The 20,203-nt window shown below is 42.5% G+C and overlaps 3 protein-coding genes across 3 annotated transcripts; 1 reads left to right on the top strand and 2 right to left on the bottom strand.

Moving 5' to 3' along the window:
* Nucleotides 1-1,576: 1,576 nt before the first annotated feature.
* Nucleotides 1,577-11,678, bottom strand: rab30 (RAB30, member RAS oncogene family). The gene is made up of 5 exons (XM_014163691.2): nt 11,526-11,678; nt 9,480-9,578; nt 7,296-7,379; nt 6,102-6,285; nt 1,577-5,134 (listed from the first exon to the last, which is right to left on the bottom strand). The coding sequence occupies exons 2-5, from the start codon at nt 9,570-9,572 to the stop codon at nt 4,881-4,883; spliced, it is 615 nt and encodes a 204-aa protein (XP_014019166.1). The 5' UTR covers nt 9,573-9,578; nt 11,526-11,678; the 3' UTR covers nt 1,577-4,880.
* A 2,743-nt stretch (nt 11,679-14,421) lies between these two features.
* On the top strand, nt 14,422-17,914 carry ndufc2 (NADH:ubiquinone oxidoreductase subunit C2). Its single transcript, NM_001140802.2, has 3 exons — nt 14,422-14,670; nt 17,190-17,333; nt 17,732-17,914. The coding sequence occupies exons 1-3, from the start codon at nt 14,535-14,537 to the stop codon at nt 17,779-17,781; spliced, it is 330 nt and encodes a 109-aa protein (NP_001134274.1). The 5' UTR covers nt 14,422-14,534; the 3' UTR covers nt 17,782-17,914.
* A 542-nt stretch (nt 17,915-18,456) lies between these two features.
* Nucleotides 18,457-19,200, bottom strand: thrsp (thyroid hormone responsive). The gene has a single exon (XM_014163692.2). The coding sequence runs from the start codon at nt 19,070-19,072 to the stop codon at nt 18,617-18,619; it is 456 nt and encodes a 151-aa protein (XP_014019167.1). The 5' UTR covers nt 19,073-19,200; the 3' UTR covers nt 18,457-18,616.
* Between the last annotated feature and the right edge of the window lie 1,003 nt (nt 19,201-20,203).

The raw sequence follows: 20,203 nt of genomic DNA, 5'->3' as shown, positions 1-20,203 counted from the left end.
TGTTTTCCTTTTCTATGCGTTGGCCAGGTATGGTTTCCAATCAGAGGCAGCTGTCTATCGTTGTCTCTGATTGGAAACCATACTTAGGTAGCCTGTTTTCCATGTGTGGGTTGTTAATTTTTTGAGTAGTGTTTTGTTTGCCTGCTCTGCGTTACGGCTTTTGTTATTTAAAGTGGTTGGTGTATTGCATTTTAGTTTCACGATTAATAAAAAGATGTGGAACTACGAACACGCTGCGTTTTGGTCCGATCCTTCAGAAAGCCGTGACAGAACAACCCACCCAAAAAAAAGGACCAAGCAGCGTTGGAGGAAGTATCTGGAGTCATGGACTTGGGAGGAGGAAATCCTGGATTGGGAAAGGACCCTGGAGCCAGGCTGGGGAGTATCGTCGCCCGAGGGAGGAAATAGAAGAAGCAAAGAGGGAGCGACGATACTATGAGGCGCTATATCCTCCAAGAGGCAAGGTGGAGGGGGGGCATACGGGGAGTTTGGCGATGTCAGGGGGGAGACCTGATCTAACTTCCTGTGCTTATCGGAGAGAGCCGTGGAGTAAACCCGGAGCCAGTCAGGGAGTCAAGCGCGGAGCTCGACGCAAGATTCCGGAGAGAGGTACTGGGGGAAAGGGTACTGCGGAGCGGACGTGCTGAGGAGCGAGCAATAGGTTATGGTGTGATCGGTGCAAGCTCCTCACCGGTGTAGGGCGAAGATGGTCATTGAGCCAGGAAGGAGTAGGCCTGCTCAGCATGCCCGGTCTCCAGTTCGCCTCCATCGTCCGGTACGTCCTGTGCCTCCTTCCCGCACTCGCCCTGAGGTGCGTGCTACCAGTCTTGCGCCACCTAGGCCAGTTCCACGCATCAGACCTCCAGTGCGCATGCTCAGTCCGGAGTGTCCTGTTCCTGCTTCACGTACAGAGCCTCCAGCGACTCTCCCCAGTCCGGAGCCTCCAGCGACGCTCCCCCAGTCCGGAGCCTCCAGCGACGCTTCCCCAGTCCGGAGCCTCCAGCGACGCTCCCCAGTCCGAAGCCTCCAGCGACTCTCCCCAGTCCGGAGCCTCCAGCGACGCTTCCCCAGTCCGGATCCTCCAGCGACGCTCCCCAGTCCGGAGCCTCCAGCGACGCTCCCCAGACCGGAGCCTCCAGCGACTCTCCCCAGTCCGGAGCCTCCAGCGACGCTCCCCAGTCCGGAGCCTCCAGCGACGCTCCCCAGACCGGAGCCTCCAGCGACTCTCCCCAGTCCAGTCTCCAGCGACTCTCCCCAGTCCAGTCTCCAGCGACGCTCCCCAGTCCGGAGCCTCCAGCGACGCTCCCCAGTCCGGAGCCTCCAGCGACGCTTCCCCAGTCCGGATCCTCCAGCCCCCGGCCGGCACTTCCATAGATTTTTAAGCTAGCAGTGGCTAAAGATAGTTGAAGTTTGTAGTGGCTGTTTTAAAAGAAAACTGAACCATGAATTACAGTTTCTCCTGCCCCATTGACTAGAACCATCTAACATTAAGTTGTAAAATAGTGAGCGACTCCTCCTTTTTAAATTATTATTTAAAAATGACCATTTGCAATAATGGATGAGTCAGAAACACGAGTCATGTTTAGTGTGATTATTTAATGTAATACAGGTAAGCCTTAGGTATTATTTTGTACACATAAAAGAAAAAAAAACATTAATATCCAAATAAAATGTAACAACATCCTAATGCTTCTCAACTGTATTCTATTGAAGTATTTTACTGTATTTTACTCCTTCTAGAGTCTCTAGACCATAGAAGGAAAAGTACGAGACAGAAACATGGGTAAACACCAAGTTTGACCAAGTTACTCGGTACTATAGCAGTCAAAAGACAACAATACCAGCTAGATTAACATTAGTTTTTAATCAAATAATGTTCAGGAGGAGAGAAAAAAAAAAAAAAAATAAAGTATATATTACCGGTAATATAAAAGCAAAGTGCTAAAGTTAAAATACAGGCGTACAACATAAACAAGAAATTGAAATATTAAAACTACATTATCAATATACAGCAGATTATGATGCTGTGTAACAACAGTACACCATGGCAATCAGGTCTATAAAATAAAGCTAGAAGACACTCAAATATATGGCAGGAGCTGTAAGATAAAAAACACCAAAAGCATAAGAATATGGAATACAGTACAAATTATCCTGAAATCCAGACCTGTTTTATGCCAACATTACAACATTCCACAAGGAGTACAAGGAGTGGAATGTTAGCACAAACAGACTGGTACCCCAGGCTACAAATAATTCTGTTTACAAAACTAAAAATTCTAAACATTTTTTTTTTTTGCTTTCAAAGAAAAATGTGGTAATATAGAATGCATGACACTTTCAAATCATCGCAAGCATTGGGCAAGTGAACACTACAGATGTAGTCTCTTAATTTGATCACTCTTTTGTTGCTGAGAATTTATCTGCAAAGCAGGAAATGCAAACGTGTAGTAGGTTTTTTTAGTTTTAAAAAGGCTTCTAAAAGTTTGTCATTTCCACTTTGAAATTTCAGATTCGAGTTGCCCTAACGAAAAATTATATCAACCCCCAACAACAACCCCCCAAAAAAAATTCATTAATTATAATCCACATAATAATTCACATTTCCTGTTATAGTTAAACATGACGTGATTGGTCACTCTAAAAATCACAATAGATCACATGAGATGTCATGGACACATCTTAATATTAGAGTACTGTTGATGTCTGGAAACAGCTGACACTCATTTAAATCTAATAAATGTATTTAGAAACAGCAGATTGCTCCTTTTTATTTTATATCAACTGTAAAGAAAACAAATACATTTTGAACTTAAATGTTGAAGTGAACTTATTAGTGTTTTAACACTTTGAAAAGTTGAAATATATTTTCCGTGCAGCTAACTAGATACTGACTAAAGGCTATGGATTAACTGAATAGTTAATGTAGTACATTATTAAATGCATTATCAAGTAAACAATGCATTCAAAAAATAAAATAATACAATTGGCGATACAGAATTCTGTTTAACTTAAGAATAAATATAATCTATTCTTGAGTACGGGTTTGATTTCATATTAGACAACATGAAAATGTTAAAATAAATGTAGCAGCAGGTAAAAATGTTGAGAATCTATTTTAAAACGAAAAAAATATATATATAGATTCACAGTTCCATTGTAATAACATGTGCAAACAATCAGACAAATACATTAAGGGAATTGTTACATTTAGTCATGAACACTGGTCCATTATCTGAAATGAACATCATCATTCATGAACACTGGTCCATTATCTGAAATGAACATCATCATTCATGAACACTGGTCCATTATCTGAAATGAACATCATCATTCATGAACACTGGTCCATTATCTGAAATGAACATCATCATTCATGAACACTGGTCCATTATCTGAAATGAACAACATCACTCATGGACAAAGCAGACAAAAACAATACTTCAGCTGCATCCCTATTCTCTATATATAAGTGCACTACTTTTGACCAGAACCCATCGGGGCTCATAGGGCTCTGGTCAAAGGTAGAGCACTGACTATATAGTGAATAGCACAGGATACATACCGACTGCTTTCTTTACCATGTAGCACTGCATTGCAATCAGGCGTGTCAAACTACATACACCAATAGACACTTGAGTAAATTGAGCCTAGAGACAAAATTACATGTGCAATGAATTTTATAATATTGATACAATTTGAAATGAGTTTAACCATACTGGGTATATGCTACTAGAAGGAATTTGAATTTTTACTATGAGCTCTCGGACATGAAGTGTACTGATGAGGAATAAACACAAAAACCCTTATTGATCACTTCTGGCAAATTGGGCTTTTCATTTCTTTCAATACTGTAAAAAAAAAATGTTTTTTAAATGGCACCAATCAATTACTCAATAACCAATAGGTCAACTGAGGAAGCCTAAATCGAAAGGGTATATAATATCTATATATTAAAGTTGTGCATTGTATAGGTAGGCCACACTAACAAACAATTTCATGTAAGCATGCATCAAAATGTAAATGCATAAGTGTTTTGAATTGTATTTTATTTTTTGTTAAGCGGTTGAGTAGTTTCCCATTCCCACACATTTATCTATTCAAATCTTATTTATGATCATTTGTTGACAAATAATTTTTTTTTTTTTTTAAACTTGAATTGGGCTGTACATGTCCTGTTTGTGAGGAAATAATTGTGGTGCTTTTGAAATCAGGTAACACTGCTGGTGACTTCTCCTGGATTTTCATTTTAATCTACCCCCACCAACCCACAGGAAGGAGGCACAACCATCTCCCCCCCGTTGAACCTTTGTAAACCTCCCAATAACTCACATCATCTTGCAACAAGGCTCTATAGTACAATATGTTTCAATCCTGTTGCACCAGGAATACAAAGTGATGTACTCCCATCTAGTGGCAGCGACTTGTATTGCATCCTCTGAAACATATTTCTAATTCCCGCGAGGATAAAACAACAAAGAAGGTGATTGGTACAGATCATACTCTTGTTCTGTTGAAGGTATTAAAAAATAATAATTAAAAAGGCATGATGGAGGATACTCAACAAAAAAAAAAGACTGACATGTGGCACCATGGAGTCTGGACTGGAACAAACAGACAAAAAGACATCCTGCCAAATCCATTCCATTGTGTTAGGTCTACTTTGTAGTGTACTCAGCACAGCTGCATGGCCATAATACAGCTCAGGGTCGCGTTCAATAGGCATTAAACCTGGAAGAAAACGTCCCAAAACAGAGGGTAACCCGGAAGGTTACTGAGCTAAATCTGTCCGATTAAGAACCACCTCGCCCCGCCCCAGCCGTTGGTGTTGTTCCCTTATGAACAGGAATGAACACGACCCAACACTCTCAGAATCTGAACTAGTTAGTGCTGCAGCAGCCCAGGTAGCTGATGGTTTTTCCCTCTCCTGGCATAGCGTTAGCCGTGTCATTGTTGTCCAGTGTGTTCTGTTTGGCATCGCGGATCAACTCGCAGGCCAGATCCAGAAAGAGCTTCTCCACATTATCGGACTCCTTAGCTGACGTCTCCAGATAAAGCATGCTCTGGGAGTTCGCAAACTCTTCAGCTCTCTGCCTCACGACTTCTCTTTTCTCCGCTAGGTCGATCTTATTGCCTGGAGGGTGAAGAAGGACAAAAAATAAAATAAAAAAGGTAAATGACATTGAATGAAATACACTGGAAGAGAATGGACATGTTTCCCTTTAATAATGACCGTCAGCCATAGTGTCTAGTGAATAGGCTGATTTTTACAGAGTGACTTTAACCTCTCACCACTGACATTAAGCATCAACGACACTGTTGATCTTTTTCACAAGTTGTGTTCTTTGCCAAAAAATAAAATAAAAAAAGACATTCCAAAAAGGGAGTTATCTAATCTAAATATTTTCAATAGCAGATAGAATGGAAAGCGTCACATTTTTATATATATATATATATATATTTTTTTTTACTTTTATTTAACTAGGCAAGTCAGTTAAGAACAAATTCTTATTTTACAATGACGGCCTACCCCAGCTAAACCCTTCCCCTAACCCGGACGACGTTGGGACAAATTCTGCGCCGCCCTGTGGGACTCCCGATCACGGCCGGTTGTGATACAGCCCGGGTTCAATAACAACATACATATTATACATTATCTATGAAGCTTTTTCACTCTTGATAAAAATCCCTTCCCAAATTCTAGAGTGGACGCATGGTAACCTAACCCCGTGGAACAATTGCATCTAATATTAGTTTGTTGTACATTGTCTGATAAAAGTACAGAAATTAGTTACCGGTAAGTATATCTTTAGGACATCTGACCCTACCCTGATAAGCCAATAGCACATTTCAAGATGCCATCTACTTTAAATACCCGAATAACTTTTTGATTTCCTACGTTGAGCTAGTCCTTGGACTGATGACCATTGCTTTTGCATGGGGCTTGACCTTTAACCAGAGGGATATTGACATCAATGTGATGTAATGTGACGCAATGCTATTGGTCCACACTGAGTTCTGGTCAAACATAGTGCAACTTTCTAAACAATAGGATGTAATTTAGGACGCACGTTACTACAGTATGTGAACGCTAATCTCACCGACTAAAATAGTGACCACGGTGGTGTTGGCATACTGCTCAATCTCCCTCAGCCATTCCGGAAGGCACCGGAAGGAGTCCTCACACGTGATGTCATAGGTGAGGATGAGGGCGTTGGCACTCCGGTAGTAACTCTGGGTGATGGAACGGAAACGCTCCTGGCCTGCTGTGTCCCAGATCTGCAGCTGGAGGAAAATATAAAAAAGTGTTCAAATCACATTATCACAGCTCTTTGTCCAGAGCTCCTTAGTCTGGGCATTCATTTAACTAATTCATTAGATTCCTTTACAGCAGGGATCATCAACTAGATTCCTTTACAGCAGGGATCATCAACTAGATTCCTTTACAGCAGGGATCATCAACTAGATTCCTTTACAGCAGGGATCATCAACTAGATTCCTTTACAGCAGGGATCATCAATTAGATTCCTTTACAGCAGGGATCATCAACTAGATTCCTTTACAGCAGGGATCATCAACTAGATTCCTTTACAGCAGGGATCATCAACTAGATTCCTTTACAGCAGGGATCATCAACTAGATTCCTTTACAGCAGGGATCATCAACTAGATTCCTTTACAGCAGGGATCATCAACTAGATTCCTTTACAGCAGGGGTCATCAACTAGATTCCTTTACAGCAGGGGTCATCAACTAGATTCCTTTACAGCAGGGATCATCAACTAGATTCCTTTACAGCAGGGATCATCAACTAGATTCCTTTACAGCAGGGATCATCAACTAGATTCCTTTACAGCAGGGATCATCAACTAGATTCCTTTACAGCAGGGATCATCAACTAGATTCCTTTACAGCAGGGGTCATCAACTAGATTCAGCCGCAGGCCGAATTTTTTCTTGAGAGGATGGTCAGGGGGTCATAACATAATTACAAATAAATGTATAGACTGCAAATTGATCGCAAGAAGCCCGAAACAGATATAATATTTGACTAAAACATGACAATCCATTTGTATACGATCACACATATCTCTCTATTCTGCATGAGAATACTTTGAAACAGTTTTCCGAAATGAAAATCACTTGGAGCCGAGTTGCTGGTGTTTTTACAGTCTCAGAAAACTTGGGGGGGCAAATAAAATCACCTGCGGGTCAAATTCAGCCCATGGGACTCCAGTTGGGAAACCCTGCTTTATAGAACTCTAAAGTAATTGTACATGAAGTGTGATTGACAGACCTTTACTTTTTCCCCTTTGATCTCCACAGTCTTGATCATGAAGTCAACTCCTATGGTAGCCCCTTGTCCAGGCGGGAAAAGGCCCTGGGAAATGGACCGAAAAATTACAGAATTTAAAATATATATATTTTTTTCCCCCCGCAAACTCATTGATGAGACTGATGTACGATTACGACACTAACCTGAATGAACCATCTGACCAGGCAGGTTTGATGTACGATTATGATAATAACCTGAGTGAAGGGTCGGACTAGGCAGATTTGATGTACACTGCTCAAATAAATAAAGGGAACACTTAAACAACACATCCTAGATCTGAATGAATGAAATAATCTTATTAAATATTTTTTTTTTTCTTCTTTACATAGTTGAATGTGCTGACAACAAAATCACACAAAAATAATCAATGGAAATCCAATTTATCAACCCATGGAGGTCTGGATTTGGAGTAACACTCAAAATTAAAGTGGAAAACCACACTACAGGCTGATCCAACTTTGATGTAATGTCCTTAAAACAAGTCAAAATGAGGCTCAGTAGTGTGTGTGGCCTCCACGTGCCTGTATGACCTCCCTACAACGCCTGGGCATGCTCCTGATGAGGTGGCGGATGGTCTCCTGAGGGATCTCCTCCCAGACCTGGACTAAAGCATCCGCCAACTCCTGGACAGTCTGTGGTGCAACGTGGCGTTGGTGGATGGAGCGAGACATGATGTCCCAGATGTGCTCAATTGGATTCAGGTCTGGGGAACGGGCGGGCCAGTCCATAGCATCAATGCCTTCCTCTTGCAGGAACTGCTGAGAGACTCCAGCCACATGAGGTCTAGCATTGTCTTGCATTAGGAGGAACCCAGGGCCAACCACACCAGCATATGGTCTCACAAGGGGTCTGAGGATCTCATCTCGGTACCTAATGGCAGTCAGGCTACCTCTGGCGAGCACATGGAGGGCTGTGCGGCCCCCCAAAGAAATGCCACCCCACATCATGACTGACCCACCGCCAAACCGGTCATGCTGGAGGATGTTGCAGGCAGCAGAACGTTCTCCACGGCGTCTCCAGACTCTGTCATGTCTGTCACATGTGCTCAGTGTGAACCTGCTTTCATCTGTGAAGAGCACAGGGCGCCAGTGGCGAACTTGCCAATCTTGGTGTTCTCAGGCAAATGCCAAATGTCCTGCACGGTGTTGGGCTGTAAGCACAACCCCCACCTGTGGACGTCGGGCCCTCATACCACCCTCATGGAGTCTGTTTCTGACCGTTTGAGCAGACACATGGACATTTGTGGCCTGCTGGAGGTCATTTTGCAGGGCTCTGGCAGTGCTTCTCCTGCTCCTCCTTGCACAAAGGCGGAGGTAGCGGTCCTGCTGCTGGGTTGTTGCCCTTCTACGGCCTCCTCCACGTCTCCTGATGTACTGGCCTGTCTCCTGGTAGCGCCTCCATGCTCTGGACACTACGCTGACAGACACAGCAAACCTTCTTGCCACAGCTCGCATTGATGTGCCATCCTGGATGAGCTGCACTACCAGAGCCACTTGTGTGGGTTGTAGACTCCGTCTCATGCTACCACTAGGGTGAAAGCACCGCCAGCATTCAAAAGTGACCAAAACATCAGCCAGGAAGCATAGGAACTGAGAAGTGGTCTGTGGTCACCACCTGCAGAATCACTCCTTTATTGGGGGTGTCTTGCTAATTGCCTATAATTTCCACCTGTTGTCTATTCCATTTGCACAACAGCATGTGAAATGTATTGTCAATCAGTGTTGCTTCCTAAGTGGACAGTTTGATTTCACAGAAGTGTGATTCACTTGGAGTTACATTGTGTTGTTTAAGTGTTCCCTTTATTTTTTTTAGCAGTGTATAATATTGATAAAAACCTGAGTGAAGGGTCGGACTAGGCAGGTTCAAATCAAACGAAATGTTATTTGTCACATTCGCATTAACATCTGCTAACAATGTGTGTGTAGCGAAATGCTTGTGCTTCTAGTTCCGACCATACAGTAATATCTAACAACAACTACCTTATACACACAAGTGTAAAGGAATGAATAAGAATATGTACATAAAGATATATGAATGAGTGATGGCCCGAACAGCATAGGCAAGATGCAGCAGATGGTATAGAGTACAGTATATACATACAGTATATACATATGAGAAGGTTTGATGTACGATTACGATACTAACCTGAGTGAAGCGTCGGACTAGGCAGGTTTTCCCAACACCGGCATTTCCTATTAGTACAATTTTGAACAGGTAGTCATAATCTTCCATGCTCATCCTAAACTGTTGAGAGAAAGAGAGAGAAAGGGTGGGGAGAGAGAGAGAGAGAGAGAGAGAGAGAAAGAGAGAGATAGAAAGAGAGAGAGAAAGCGAGAGAGAAAGCGAGAGAGAAAGAGAGAGAGAGAGAAAGCGAGAGAGAGAAAGCGAGAGAGAAAGAGAAAGAGAGAGAGAGAGAAAGAGAGAGAGAGAAAGCGAGAGAGAGAGAAAGAGAGAGAGAGAAAGCGAGAGAGAGAGAGAGTGAGAAATAAAGGGGGGAGAGAAAGTGAGAGAGAGAGAAAGAAAGAGAGAGAAAGCGAGAGAGAGAGAGTGAGAAATAAAGGGGGGAGAGAGAGTGAGAGAGAGAAAGAGAGAGAGAAAGAGACAGAGAGAGAGAGTGAGAAATAAAGGGTGGGGGAGAGAGAGTGAGAAATAAAGAGAAAGAAATCAATGGATTGAATAACAGAATATTCTAGGTCATTCTGCAGAGGTAAACAACAACACGTGTGGACGACCTAATACAAATACTGACCTTGCATAAAAATTATTCTTTATAAACCTCCTGTATAACGTACTGTTTTTCTACACTGTCTCTTCCTACCGTTTCCATGAGCATAGTTTAGATAACGTCACCGATATTTTGCATAGCATAAGCGCACAATACGGAATTTAAGTAAAGGTCTATTCCCCCCCAAAAAAGAGGTGTTGAGTAGTTCTGCATTTCATCAACAGCGGCAATAGCTGCTCTTGAAGCTTTCGAGATTCTACAAAGTGAAATAAAACAACTGTTGACATTTAACCAGTATCTGACAGTAAGTGTTTAGTTCGAAATGCTGCCTTTTTATGCATCACATCAAAAGAACCATTGTGTTTCCCTGAAGCACATTCAGTGTTTTTCCTCTTGAAGGATCCAAGATGTTGCTATGGCAGAGCCTAGTGTGCATGTGTCTTTATGGACTGGTTGCCAGGGGCTAATGGTGTGATGCTGGGAAGACTGCAAGGAGAAGTCCGCACACACACACACAGAGAGAGAGAGAGAGAGAGAGAGAGAGAACAATCCAAGCCAACAACCCCTTTAGCTAGCCACTAGTTACTATCAAATTACAGCCTCGTAACATATGCATTGGAAATAGCACGCTATATTTTATCCTACTACTGTAATAGCTAGCTATGTATTAAATATCATTCAGTGGTTTCTGCTTTGAAGTAGGCCGATCATGTGGCATGCAAACCTGGAAAAGAAAAGACAAATTGCATGATGCGGCTAGATTTAAGTGATGGCTTAGCTACTTTCACGGGTTTCAACTGTAATCTTACTAATGTTAGTAAATTTACTGACACGTATCCAATGATACCAAACAAAATGTATTGGCCGTCCATAACCAGAAAGAGCTCTGGCTAAGGCCCCCAGTCCCCCACCCAATTCATAATTACATGAAAATATATATATATTTTCCTACTTTCATTGTTCTATTCTATAGAATATTAATATTTCGATATTACTAACACTTGATTACAAAAAAAACAATCCAATCAGTATTCGGCAAACAAAGACTAAGGGTTATTATTTATCTTAGAATAACAAGACTATAATATTTTCCAGGGAGGGTTTGCATCAGTGGCTAGCTGCAGTATATGTTAACTGGCTGGGTGCATTGATTTAGCCACCTAGCTAGATGGTCGTTTAGCTTTTCAACATATCGCTCAACTAAACGAACTATTTTTTTATATTTTTTTATGCAGCTTTTGTAGTTGTTATCTAGTAGCTACAAACTAAGATCCCATCTCAAAATGCAAACAAGCTAGTTAACTACCTAGCATAGCAAGCGATGGTTTCCCCCCCTAGAAAACAGCTACCGTACGTCCGCTAGCTTTTAGCTAGGTACCTAGTTAGCTCAGTCGCTAGCAAATATGCTTATTATGGCAATTGGCTAGCTAAATAATCGTGCCATTTAAAATACTAACTATACTTACCAAAAACGTGGGGATATTCCCCCGACTTCAAAGTATTTCGATATGCATTCAGTCTGCTCAGCAAAATCGGCAACAGGGTTTTTTTTCCCACCAACAGTGTTGTTCACTCAGCCTCAGCAACAGCAGCAGGCTTTCCACTAGTTACCACAGCCACACATTCTAAATGGGGAATATCATTCAAATGTATTAAAAACTAAAATGTGCTTCATTTAAAGGTTAGGGTTAAGCATAAGGTTATCGTCGTGATTAAAGTTAGATTTAAAATCACATTCTTTTTTTAATATATATATATATATATATATATATTACATGAACAGTAGTCTCTTGGCTACTATGGTATGGTATGCACTGTTTATTGCATATTTGTTTCCTGACCAGCCATTGAACTAATACACAAATATGATGATGATGGATGATGTAGTGATAGGGAGTCATCAACCAGGGTTATTACTACATCATTACAGAATGAACACGGCTGTTCATTGATTATTTAATGCCATAAGTATCTATCGATTTATCCTGCTACTGGTCACTATTACTCCCCCACACATACCCTCCTACTGTTTGTTATCTATCCTGTTGCCTAGTGAATTTACCCCTACCTTTATGTACATATCTACCTCATTTTATTTTTTAGTCATTTAGCAGACGCTCTTATCCAGAGCGACTTACAGTAGTGAGCGCATACATTTTTTTCTCCGTACTGGTCCCCCGTGGGAATCGAACCCACAACCCTGGCATTGCAAACACCATGCTCTACCAACTGAGCCACACGGGACCTCAATGACATTTACATTTTAGTCATTTAGAAAACACTCTTATCCAGAGCCACTTACAGTTGGTGCATTCATCTTAAGATAGCGACAGTAGATGAGACAACCACATAACACAGGCATAGTAATTACATTTTTCCTTAATAAAGTAGCTATCAGCAAGGTCTGAGCTATTAAAGTCAAGTTTAAGTGTTAGTTCACGAGGTGATGGGGGTGGGGGGGATACTGTGGGATGATTTAAGATACCCCTTGAAGAGGTTGGGTTTCAGATGTGTTCAAAAGATGGGCAGGGACTCTGCTGTCCTAGCTTCAGGGGGAAGCTGCTTCCACCATGGGGGTGCCAGGACAGAGAAGACCTTGGACTGGGCTGAGGGTGGGAGGGCCATGGGAAGGTTTAACAAGAGGCGAGCTGCAGTGTTGCAGGGGTTTGATGACACAAGCAGGGAGCCCAGCCAACAGCGAGTTGCAGTAGTCCAAACGGGAGATGACAAGCGCCACTTCCTGTGTGAGGTAGGGTCGTACTCTACGGATGTTGTAGAGCATGAACCTGCAGGAGTGAGTCACTGCTTTGATGTTTATGGAGGACAACAGGGTGTTGAACAGGGTCACGCCAAGGTTCTTTGCACTCTGGGAGAGGGACACCATGGAGTTGTCAACCGTGATGGAGAGGTCTTGGAGCGGGCAGACCTTCCCCCGGGGAGGAAGAGCATCTCTATCTTGTCGAGGTTGAGCTTGAGGTGGTGGGCCGACATCCCATCTGAGATATCTGCAAGGCATGCAGAGATGTGTGTCGCCACCTAGGTGTCAGAAGGGGGAAGGAGAAAAGTACAGTGCATTCAGAAAGTATTCAGACCACTTCACTTTTTCCATTTTTTTTTTTACTTTACAGCCTCCTCGTCTGCCACCACCATGCTTCACCGTAGGGATGCTGCCAGGTTTCCTCAAGACGTGACGCTTGGCATTCAGGCCAAAGAGTTGATTTCATCAGACCAGGGAATCTTGTTTCTTATGGTCTGAGAGTCTTTAGGTGCCTTTTGGAAATCTCCAAGCGGGTTGTCAGGTGCCTTTTACTGAGGAGTGGCTTTCATCTGGCCACTCTACCTTGAAGGCCTGATTGGTGGAGTGCTGCAGAGATGGTTGTCCTTCTGGAAGGTTCTCCCATCTCCACAGAGGAACTCTGGAGCTCTGTCAGAGTGACCATCGGGTTCTTGGTCACCTCCCTGACCAAGGCCCTTCACCCCAGATTGCTCAGTTTGGCCGGGCGGCCAGCTTTAGGAAGCATCTTGCTGGTGCCAAACTTCTTCCATTTAAGAATGATGGAGGCCACTGTGCATTTGGGGACCTTCAATGCTGCAGACATTTTTGGTACCCTTCCCCAGATCTGTGCCTTGACACAATCCTGTCTCCGCTCTCTACAAACAATTCCTTCAACCTCATGGCTTGGTTTTTGCTCTGACACGCACTGTCAACTGTGGGACCTTATATAGACAGGTGTGTGCCTTTCCAAATCATGTCCAATCAATTGAATTTACCACAGGTGAACTCCAATCAAGTTGTAAAAACATCTCAAGGATGATCAATGGAAACAGGATGCACCTGAGCTCAATTTCGAGTCTCATAGCAAAGGGTCTGAATACTTATGTAAATAAGGTATTTCTGTTTTTTATTGAATCAATTTTAGAATATGGCAGTAACGTAACAAAATGTGGAAAAAGGGAAGGGGTCTGAATACTTTCTGAATGCATTGTATCTACCTCAGTGCTTCAAAAACATGTTTTTATTGCAAAATATTTCCAACCATTAACTAGTTCAAGTTTTTTGTTGTTGTTGTCACATGCACTGTGTACAAATGTTTAACTTGCAGGCGCTACCCAACAGTGCAGTCGTATAAGAAATAGGACAGGAAGCTATATACAGTATCAGGACCAATTGAAATGTAGTCAACTTTAGAGAGTTGGGTCAAAATTATTGAATTAATAAAATGTGTTTTTCTTTGATGAAAATAAACCGTGCAAATATGGTTGCCTATAATACAAGGAATTTTGTGAACTGAAAAAGAGAAGAATCAGATTTTTGGGCGGAACCAGCTATTTGGTTCCTTGACGGAGTGATTTCACGGTTACACTGAACGACTAAATAATATGCCCTTGGTTTCCTCTGTGAGGTGAAGCGTCAACACGCTAGTCAATTTATAATAAGCACTTTGGATTAGTGCATTTTTTTTCTTCCCCCAGACATGGGGCTCCCAGATGAAGCGAAGGCTCTTCCACCTCCAGGAATAATAAACCGAAACTCTGTCTGGCTCGGTGTTATCGGCTGGTGCTCTGCGATGCTACAGAATGCCCTCAACCGCAGGCCGCCCATTAAATCAGGTAGGGTATCGCTAGCTCACTTTAGCATGAGTCGCCTAGCATTAGCCGCTAACTAACTGTTAACTAACTGTTAGCTAACTAGTTTGAGCTCAACACAGAGCCAGGTCAGGGCGTTTTTAATGTCATAGGCTATATAATAACTAGCTGTTTTAATTATTAAAAACAAATGTAACGATTTTACGTTAGTCAGTTAGCTAACACCGCTAGCTACAAACACATACTTTAACTGGTAGTTAACTTGACAGCTGACTACAAACACATACTTTAACTGGTAGTTAGCTTGACAGCTGACTACAAACACATACTTTAACTGGTAGTTAGCTTGACAGCTGACTACAAACACATACTTTAACTGGTAGTTAGCTTGACAGCTGACTACAAACACATACTTTAACTGGTAGTTAGCTTGACAGCTGACTACAAACACATACTTTAACTGGTAGTTAGCTTGACCGCTGGCTACAAACATACTTTAACTGGTAGTTAGCTTGACAACTGACTACAAACATGAGAAGTCTGCTTGCCAGCTTCCATTCTTAACAAAAAAATTCACTGTCTTGTGTAAATTAATGTTCAAGAAGTTAACGTTACATTATAATACAATGCATTATAGAAAATATATTTTCTAGTCTGCAATAATAACTGGGATCGATTGGTCTATGAAATGTGGCCATTTCAAATTGACTGACAGCATATCAGTCATGGGATTTGGTATTTACATTTTAGTCATTTAGCTGACGCTCTTATCCAGAGCGACTTACAATAGTGAATGCATACATTTCATCCATTTTTTTTTTTTTGTACTGGCCCCCCGTGGGAATCGAACCCACAACCCTGGCGTTGCACACACCATGCTGGCATTGCAAACACCATGCTCTACCCACAACCCTGGCGTTGCACACACCATGCTGGCATTGCAAACACCATGCTCTACCAACTGAGCCACAGGTATAATTATTCGTATAATTAACGTAAATAACAAGGATACCAACAAACAACACATACAAAGTTGTATAACGGCAGAATAAGATACCGGGTAGGGAATGGTCTTATTTACACATTTTTCACTCCCCATGTTTATTCCCCTGAAAAATGTCCTCCCTCTGGTAGCCTATCATCAAACATTTTAACATACAGCTACAGGGTGAGTTGCTACACTGTTCAGTAGCTAGTTAGCTAGGTGAATTGCTACACTGTTCAGTAGCTAGTTAGCTAGGTGAATTGCTACACTGTTCAGTAGCTAGTTAGCTAGGTGAGTTGCTACACTGTTCAGTAGCTAGTTAGCTAGGTGAATTGCTACACTGTTCAGTAGCTAGTTAGCTAGGTGAGTTGCTACACTGTTCAGTAGCTAGTTAGCTAGGTGAGTTGCTACACTGTTCAGTAGCTAGTTAGCTAGGTGAGTTGCTACACTGTTCAGTAGCTAGTTAGCTAGGTGAGTTGCTACACTGTTCAGTAGCTAGTTAGCTAGGTGAGTTGCTACACTGTTCAGTAGCTAGTTAGCTAGGTGAGTTGCTACACTGTTCAGTAGCTAGTTAGCTAGGTGAGTTGCTACACTGTTCAGTAGCTAGTTAGCTAGGTGAGTTGCTACACTGTTCAGTAGCTAGTTAGCTAGGTGAGTTGCTACACTGTTCAGTAGCTAGTTAGCTAGGTGAGTTGCTACACTGTTCAGTAGCTAGTTAGCTAGGTGAGTTGCTACACTGTTCAGTAGCTAGTTAGCTAGGTGAGTTGCTACACTGTTCAGTAGCTAGTTAGCTAGGTGAATTGCTACACTGTTCAGTAGCTAGTTAGCTAGGTGAATTGCTACACTGTTCAGTAGCTAGTTAGCTAGGTGAGTTGCTACACTGTTCAGTAGCTAGTTAGCCAGGTGACTTGATCATGTTATTTTGTTGTATACGTTGTTTGTTGACAACCTTGTACTTTACCAAGTTTTTGGAACATATTCCTGTTGGAAAGTTCCACAAATTATACCCATCCTCAGTCATGTCAGGGTGTCTTTATAGCGTCGATGCAACCATCAACAAATGAAAATAGGCTTTATAGGTATTTTTAATAATATAGAAATGACACTTTACCTGGCTGATCTAGGCTATCACTAGCTACAGATTGTAACACCAGAATGGGATTTAACCCCCCCCCCACAAAATTGATATCTATTATATTGGAAGTTACAGGTCTGCCAATAAAAATGTAAAAAACGTCAGGGATTTTTTTCTCCAACTAACCAGGTATTGGCGATACTATCCATGTTCTCAATTTGTGGGAACTGCAGTCTCATAAAATGACTGTGTACAGTTGCAGGGGGTCCGTTTTGAATTTAGAAAAATCTCTGTTATTAAAACAAATGTTTTTTTTGCGCCATGAATTAACCCAACAATGTGTACGCTGCCATCTTGTCTATTTCAAATATTTTCTCATTGATCGAGACCGGTGAGTGTCATCATATGTGACATGTGGACCCACCTGTATCGTTCAATGGCCTGTATCGATCAACCCACCTGTATTTGTCATTGTCTTTGCAGGTGTTCACCGGCAAGCCTTGCTGGCATCCATTGGTTGGTTCATTGGTTACCATGTCACCAAACACGAGAACTACACGTACGCTAGATTGGACCGAGACATGAACGAATACGTACGACTCCACCCAGAAAACTTTTCAGACAAAGGTAAATGGATTGGACTGATGTCCACATAGAAAGACATGAATGCCTCTGTGTTCAAGACAAGTCAATCACTAGGCTAGATTCTATCAACAACACCCCCCCCCCCCCCATGGCTTCATAATGTTCTCATGGACCATCAGATAAATAGAACAGGCATGTTTCTTCCAGTCACAAACCAGGCTCTAGCTGCAACCCCATAGAAATACCATCCTGCACCAAATGTTACGTCATTGGCACATTTTGATGTTATTGATTTCTTACATTTTATATGGCATTGACATGCACAGAGCAATCAACCCAGCTTGTTTCACAAAACTCAGGCAACTAACTGATATGTACATATGTCAGTCATTTTTATTCAATATTTAATCAAGTGTGTGTGTGTGTGTTAATCTCCACAGAGAAGAAGACATTTGCTGAGATTGTGGAACCTTTTCACCCAATTCGCTGAGTGTAGGAGGCTGGCTGAAGGAGAAGAGAGAACATTTTAACAGAATACCACCTGTCTCTGTAGTCCCTAGTTGGTGTTAATGCCATCACTCATTACGTTATGTGAAATCTAAAGAGTCTTGTGTATATATAATAAAAAAATTACAAATCCTACTCAAATAATGTGCTCTTGTTTACACAGAATATTTTTCCTCTCTCAATAAAGTGTTGTCATTATATGTTTCAGATAATAGATCATATTATTGCCTGTTGTTCATGGATATAGAATAGCATTTACTTACTCAATGTGACAGTTGCCTTGGACGCTCAGGCTTCGATCACCAAGCTTGTGACAGGTTGCAGGCCTGGGCAATTCCAGTCCTTAGGGGGGCCTGATTGGTGTCACACTTCTCCCCCCCCCCATCCCTAGTAAACATGTAGCTGATTTAAACTAATTGCATCTTTAACTGAAGATCATGAGGAGACAATTCTGAGCTGTTCACAATTCACACATAATTAAAATGTATCTTAATAGATTTAATATCAGAATCATTATCTGCTATGTTAGTCTTGATGAATACATAATAGGGAAGTAGATCAGCTAACAGACATATCATCCTGTAGCTGCTGTATGTGTTCTTTAACTCTAATTACAAACAGTCTTGGATATTTCAAAAACAACAAAGACATGCAGAAGTCAGTTTCGAAAAACAAAGCACCTTTAATTCAATTTTACACACGACTTGGTGTTATTGACAGTATATGTAAACCGCTTGACCGTTGTAAATCTTAGTTATGTTCAAGCCCCAAAATGTATTGCTTGTTTTGTCGACGGGTTTAACCTGAGTCTTCTTATTCTAATTCATTATTCTGATGATGTCCATGTACTTGGTCGTGACGCCCTGGGACTTCTTGGTGAGGTTTCCCATGACAGAGAAAAGTCCCCTGAGGTGGAAGTGGAACAGAGCCTCGGGGTCAGCCTCCAGCATAGGCTCCAGGGTCTTATTCTGGGCCAGGGAGGTCTGGTTCTTGGCCTTGCGGTCGTCCAGCGTGACCAGTCCACTCTCTACTGTGTTCCTGACAGCCTTCAGCATCAGGTAGTAGTCATAGAGGTCTTTACAGGAGCTTCCGGTTGCAGAGTGACAGTCCTGGAAACGGTCGTCAGAGTCAGAATCAGAGTCTGACTCCACATCTCTGAGCAGGCTGGGGAGGAGGACAGTCTGTTCCATGTTTTGAACTGTAGCGCAGTAGCGCCTCAGCGCCAGGACTAGACAATCCCGGTTCAGCATAGTGTTGGACTCGGCAGACTGCATGGCAGAGATTCCAGGTGGATGGATGGTTTCTGGCTGTTCCCGGTAGAGATGGCTTGTTCCTGGGCTGGTGGTGTTCAGGTGGGGATGGGGCTGGAAGCCTGAATGCAGTGCAAGGAGCTGAGGGGGAGTATTGAGGCTTTATAGGCTACGATAAACCTACCTGAGGTGGGCCGGGCTGGTCGACTGTAGTTATGCAATAGGATGGGGTGATCCTTTGAGGGACATTGTGACTGTAATGTTGAACCATGGCCAATAGGTCGACTGTAGTTATGCAATAGGATGGGGTGATCCTTTGAGGGACATTGTAACTGTAATGTTGAACCATGGCCAATAAGTCATTGTTTGCTTTTCACAAGCTTTATTTTAGGGCTGACCCCATTTAGTTGACTGGTCGATGGGCTGTTAGTCGACAGATTTTTTTAAATCGAGCAGTGGCAAATATATATATATATATAAAAAAAAATATGGTACACAAGACACCTGTCTGGGTGGAGTAATCCATCGTAGAGGCCCGTCTGGGTGGACTAATCCATTGCAGAGGCCTGTCTGAGGGGACTAATCCATTGTGGAGGCCTGTCTGGGTGGACTAATCCATCGTAGAGGCCTGTCTGGGTGGACTAATCCATCGTAGAGGCCTGTCTGAGTGGACTAATCCATTGTGGAGGCCTGTCTGAGTGGACTAATCCATTGTAGAGGCCTGTCTGGGTGGACTAATCCATTGTGGAGGCCCGTCTGGGTGGACTAATCCATTGCAGAGGCCTGTCTGGGTGGACTAATCCATTGTAGAGGCCTGTCTGGGTGGACTAATCCATTGTGGAGGCCTGTCTGAGTGGACTAATCCATTGTAGAGGCATTTCTGAGTGGACTAATCCATTGTAGAGGCATTTCTGAGTGGACTAATCCATTGTAGAGGCATTTCTCAGTGGACTAATCCATTGTAGAGGCATTTCTCAGTGGACTAATCCATTGTAGAGGCCTGTCTGAGTGGACTAATCCATTGTAGAGGCCTGTCTGAGTGGACTAATCCATTGTAGAGGCCTGTCTGAGTGGACTAATCCATTGTAGAGGCCTGTCTGAGTGGACTAATCCATTGTGGAGGCCCGTCTGGGTGGACTAATCCATTGCGGAGGC

This window comes from Salmo salar, chromosome ssa20 (assembly GCF_905237065.1).
Source record: "Salmo salar chromosome ssa20, Ssal_v3.1, whole genome shotgun sequence".
Taxonomy (NCBI): domain Eukaryota; kingdom Metazoa; phylum Chordata; class Actinopteri; order Salmoniformes; family Salmonidae; genus Salmo; species Salmo salar.
Note: the sequence above shows the minus strand (reverse complement) of the source record. Positions and strands in the feature narration are given on the sequence as shown.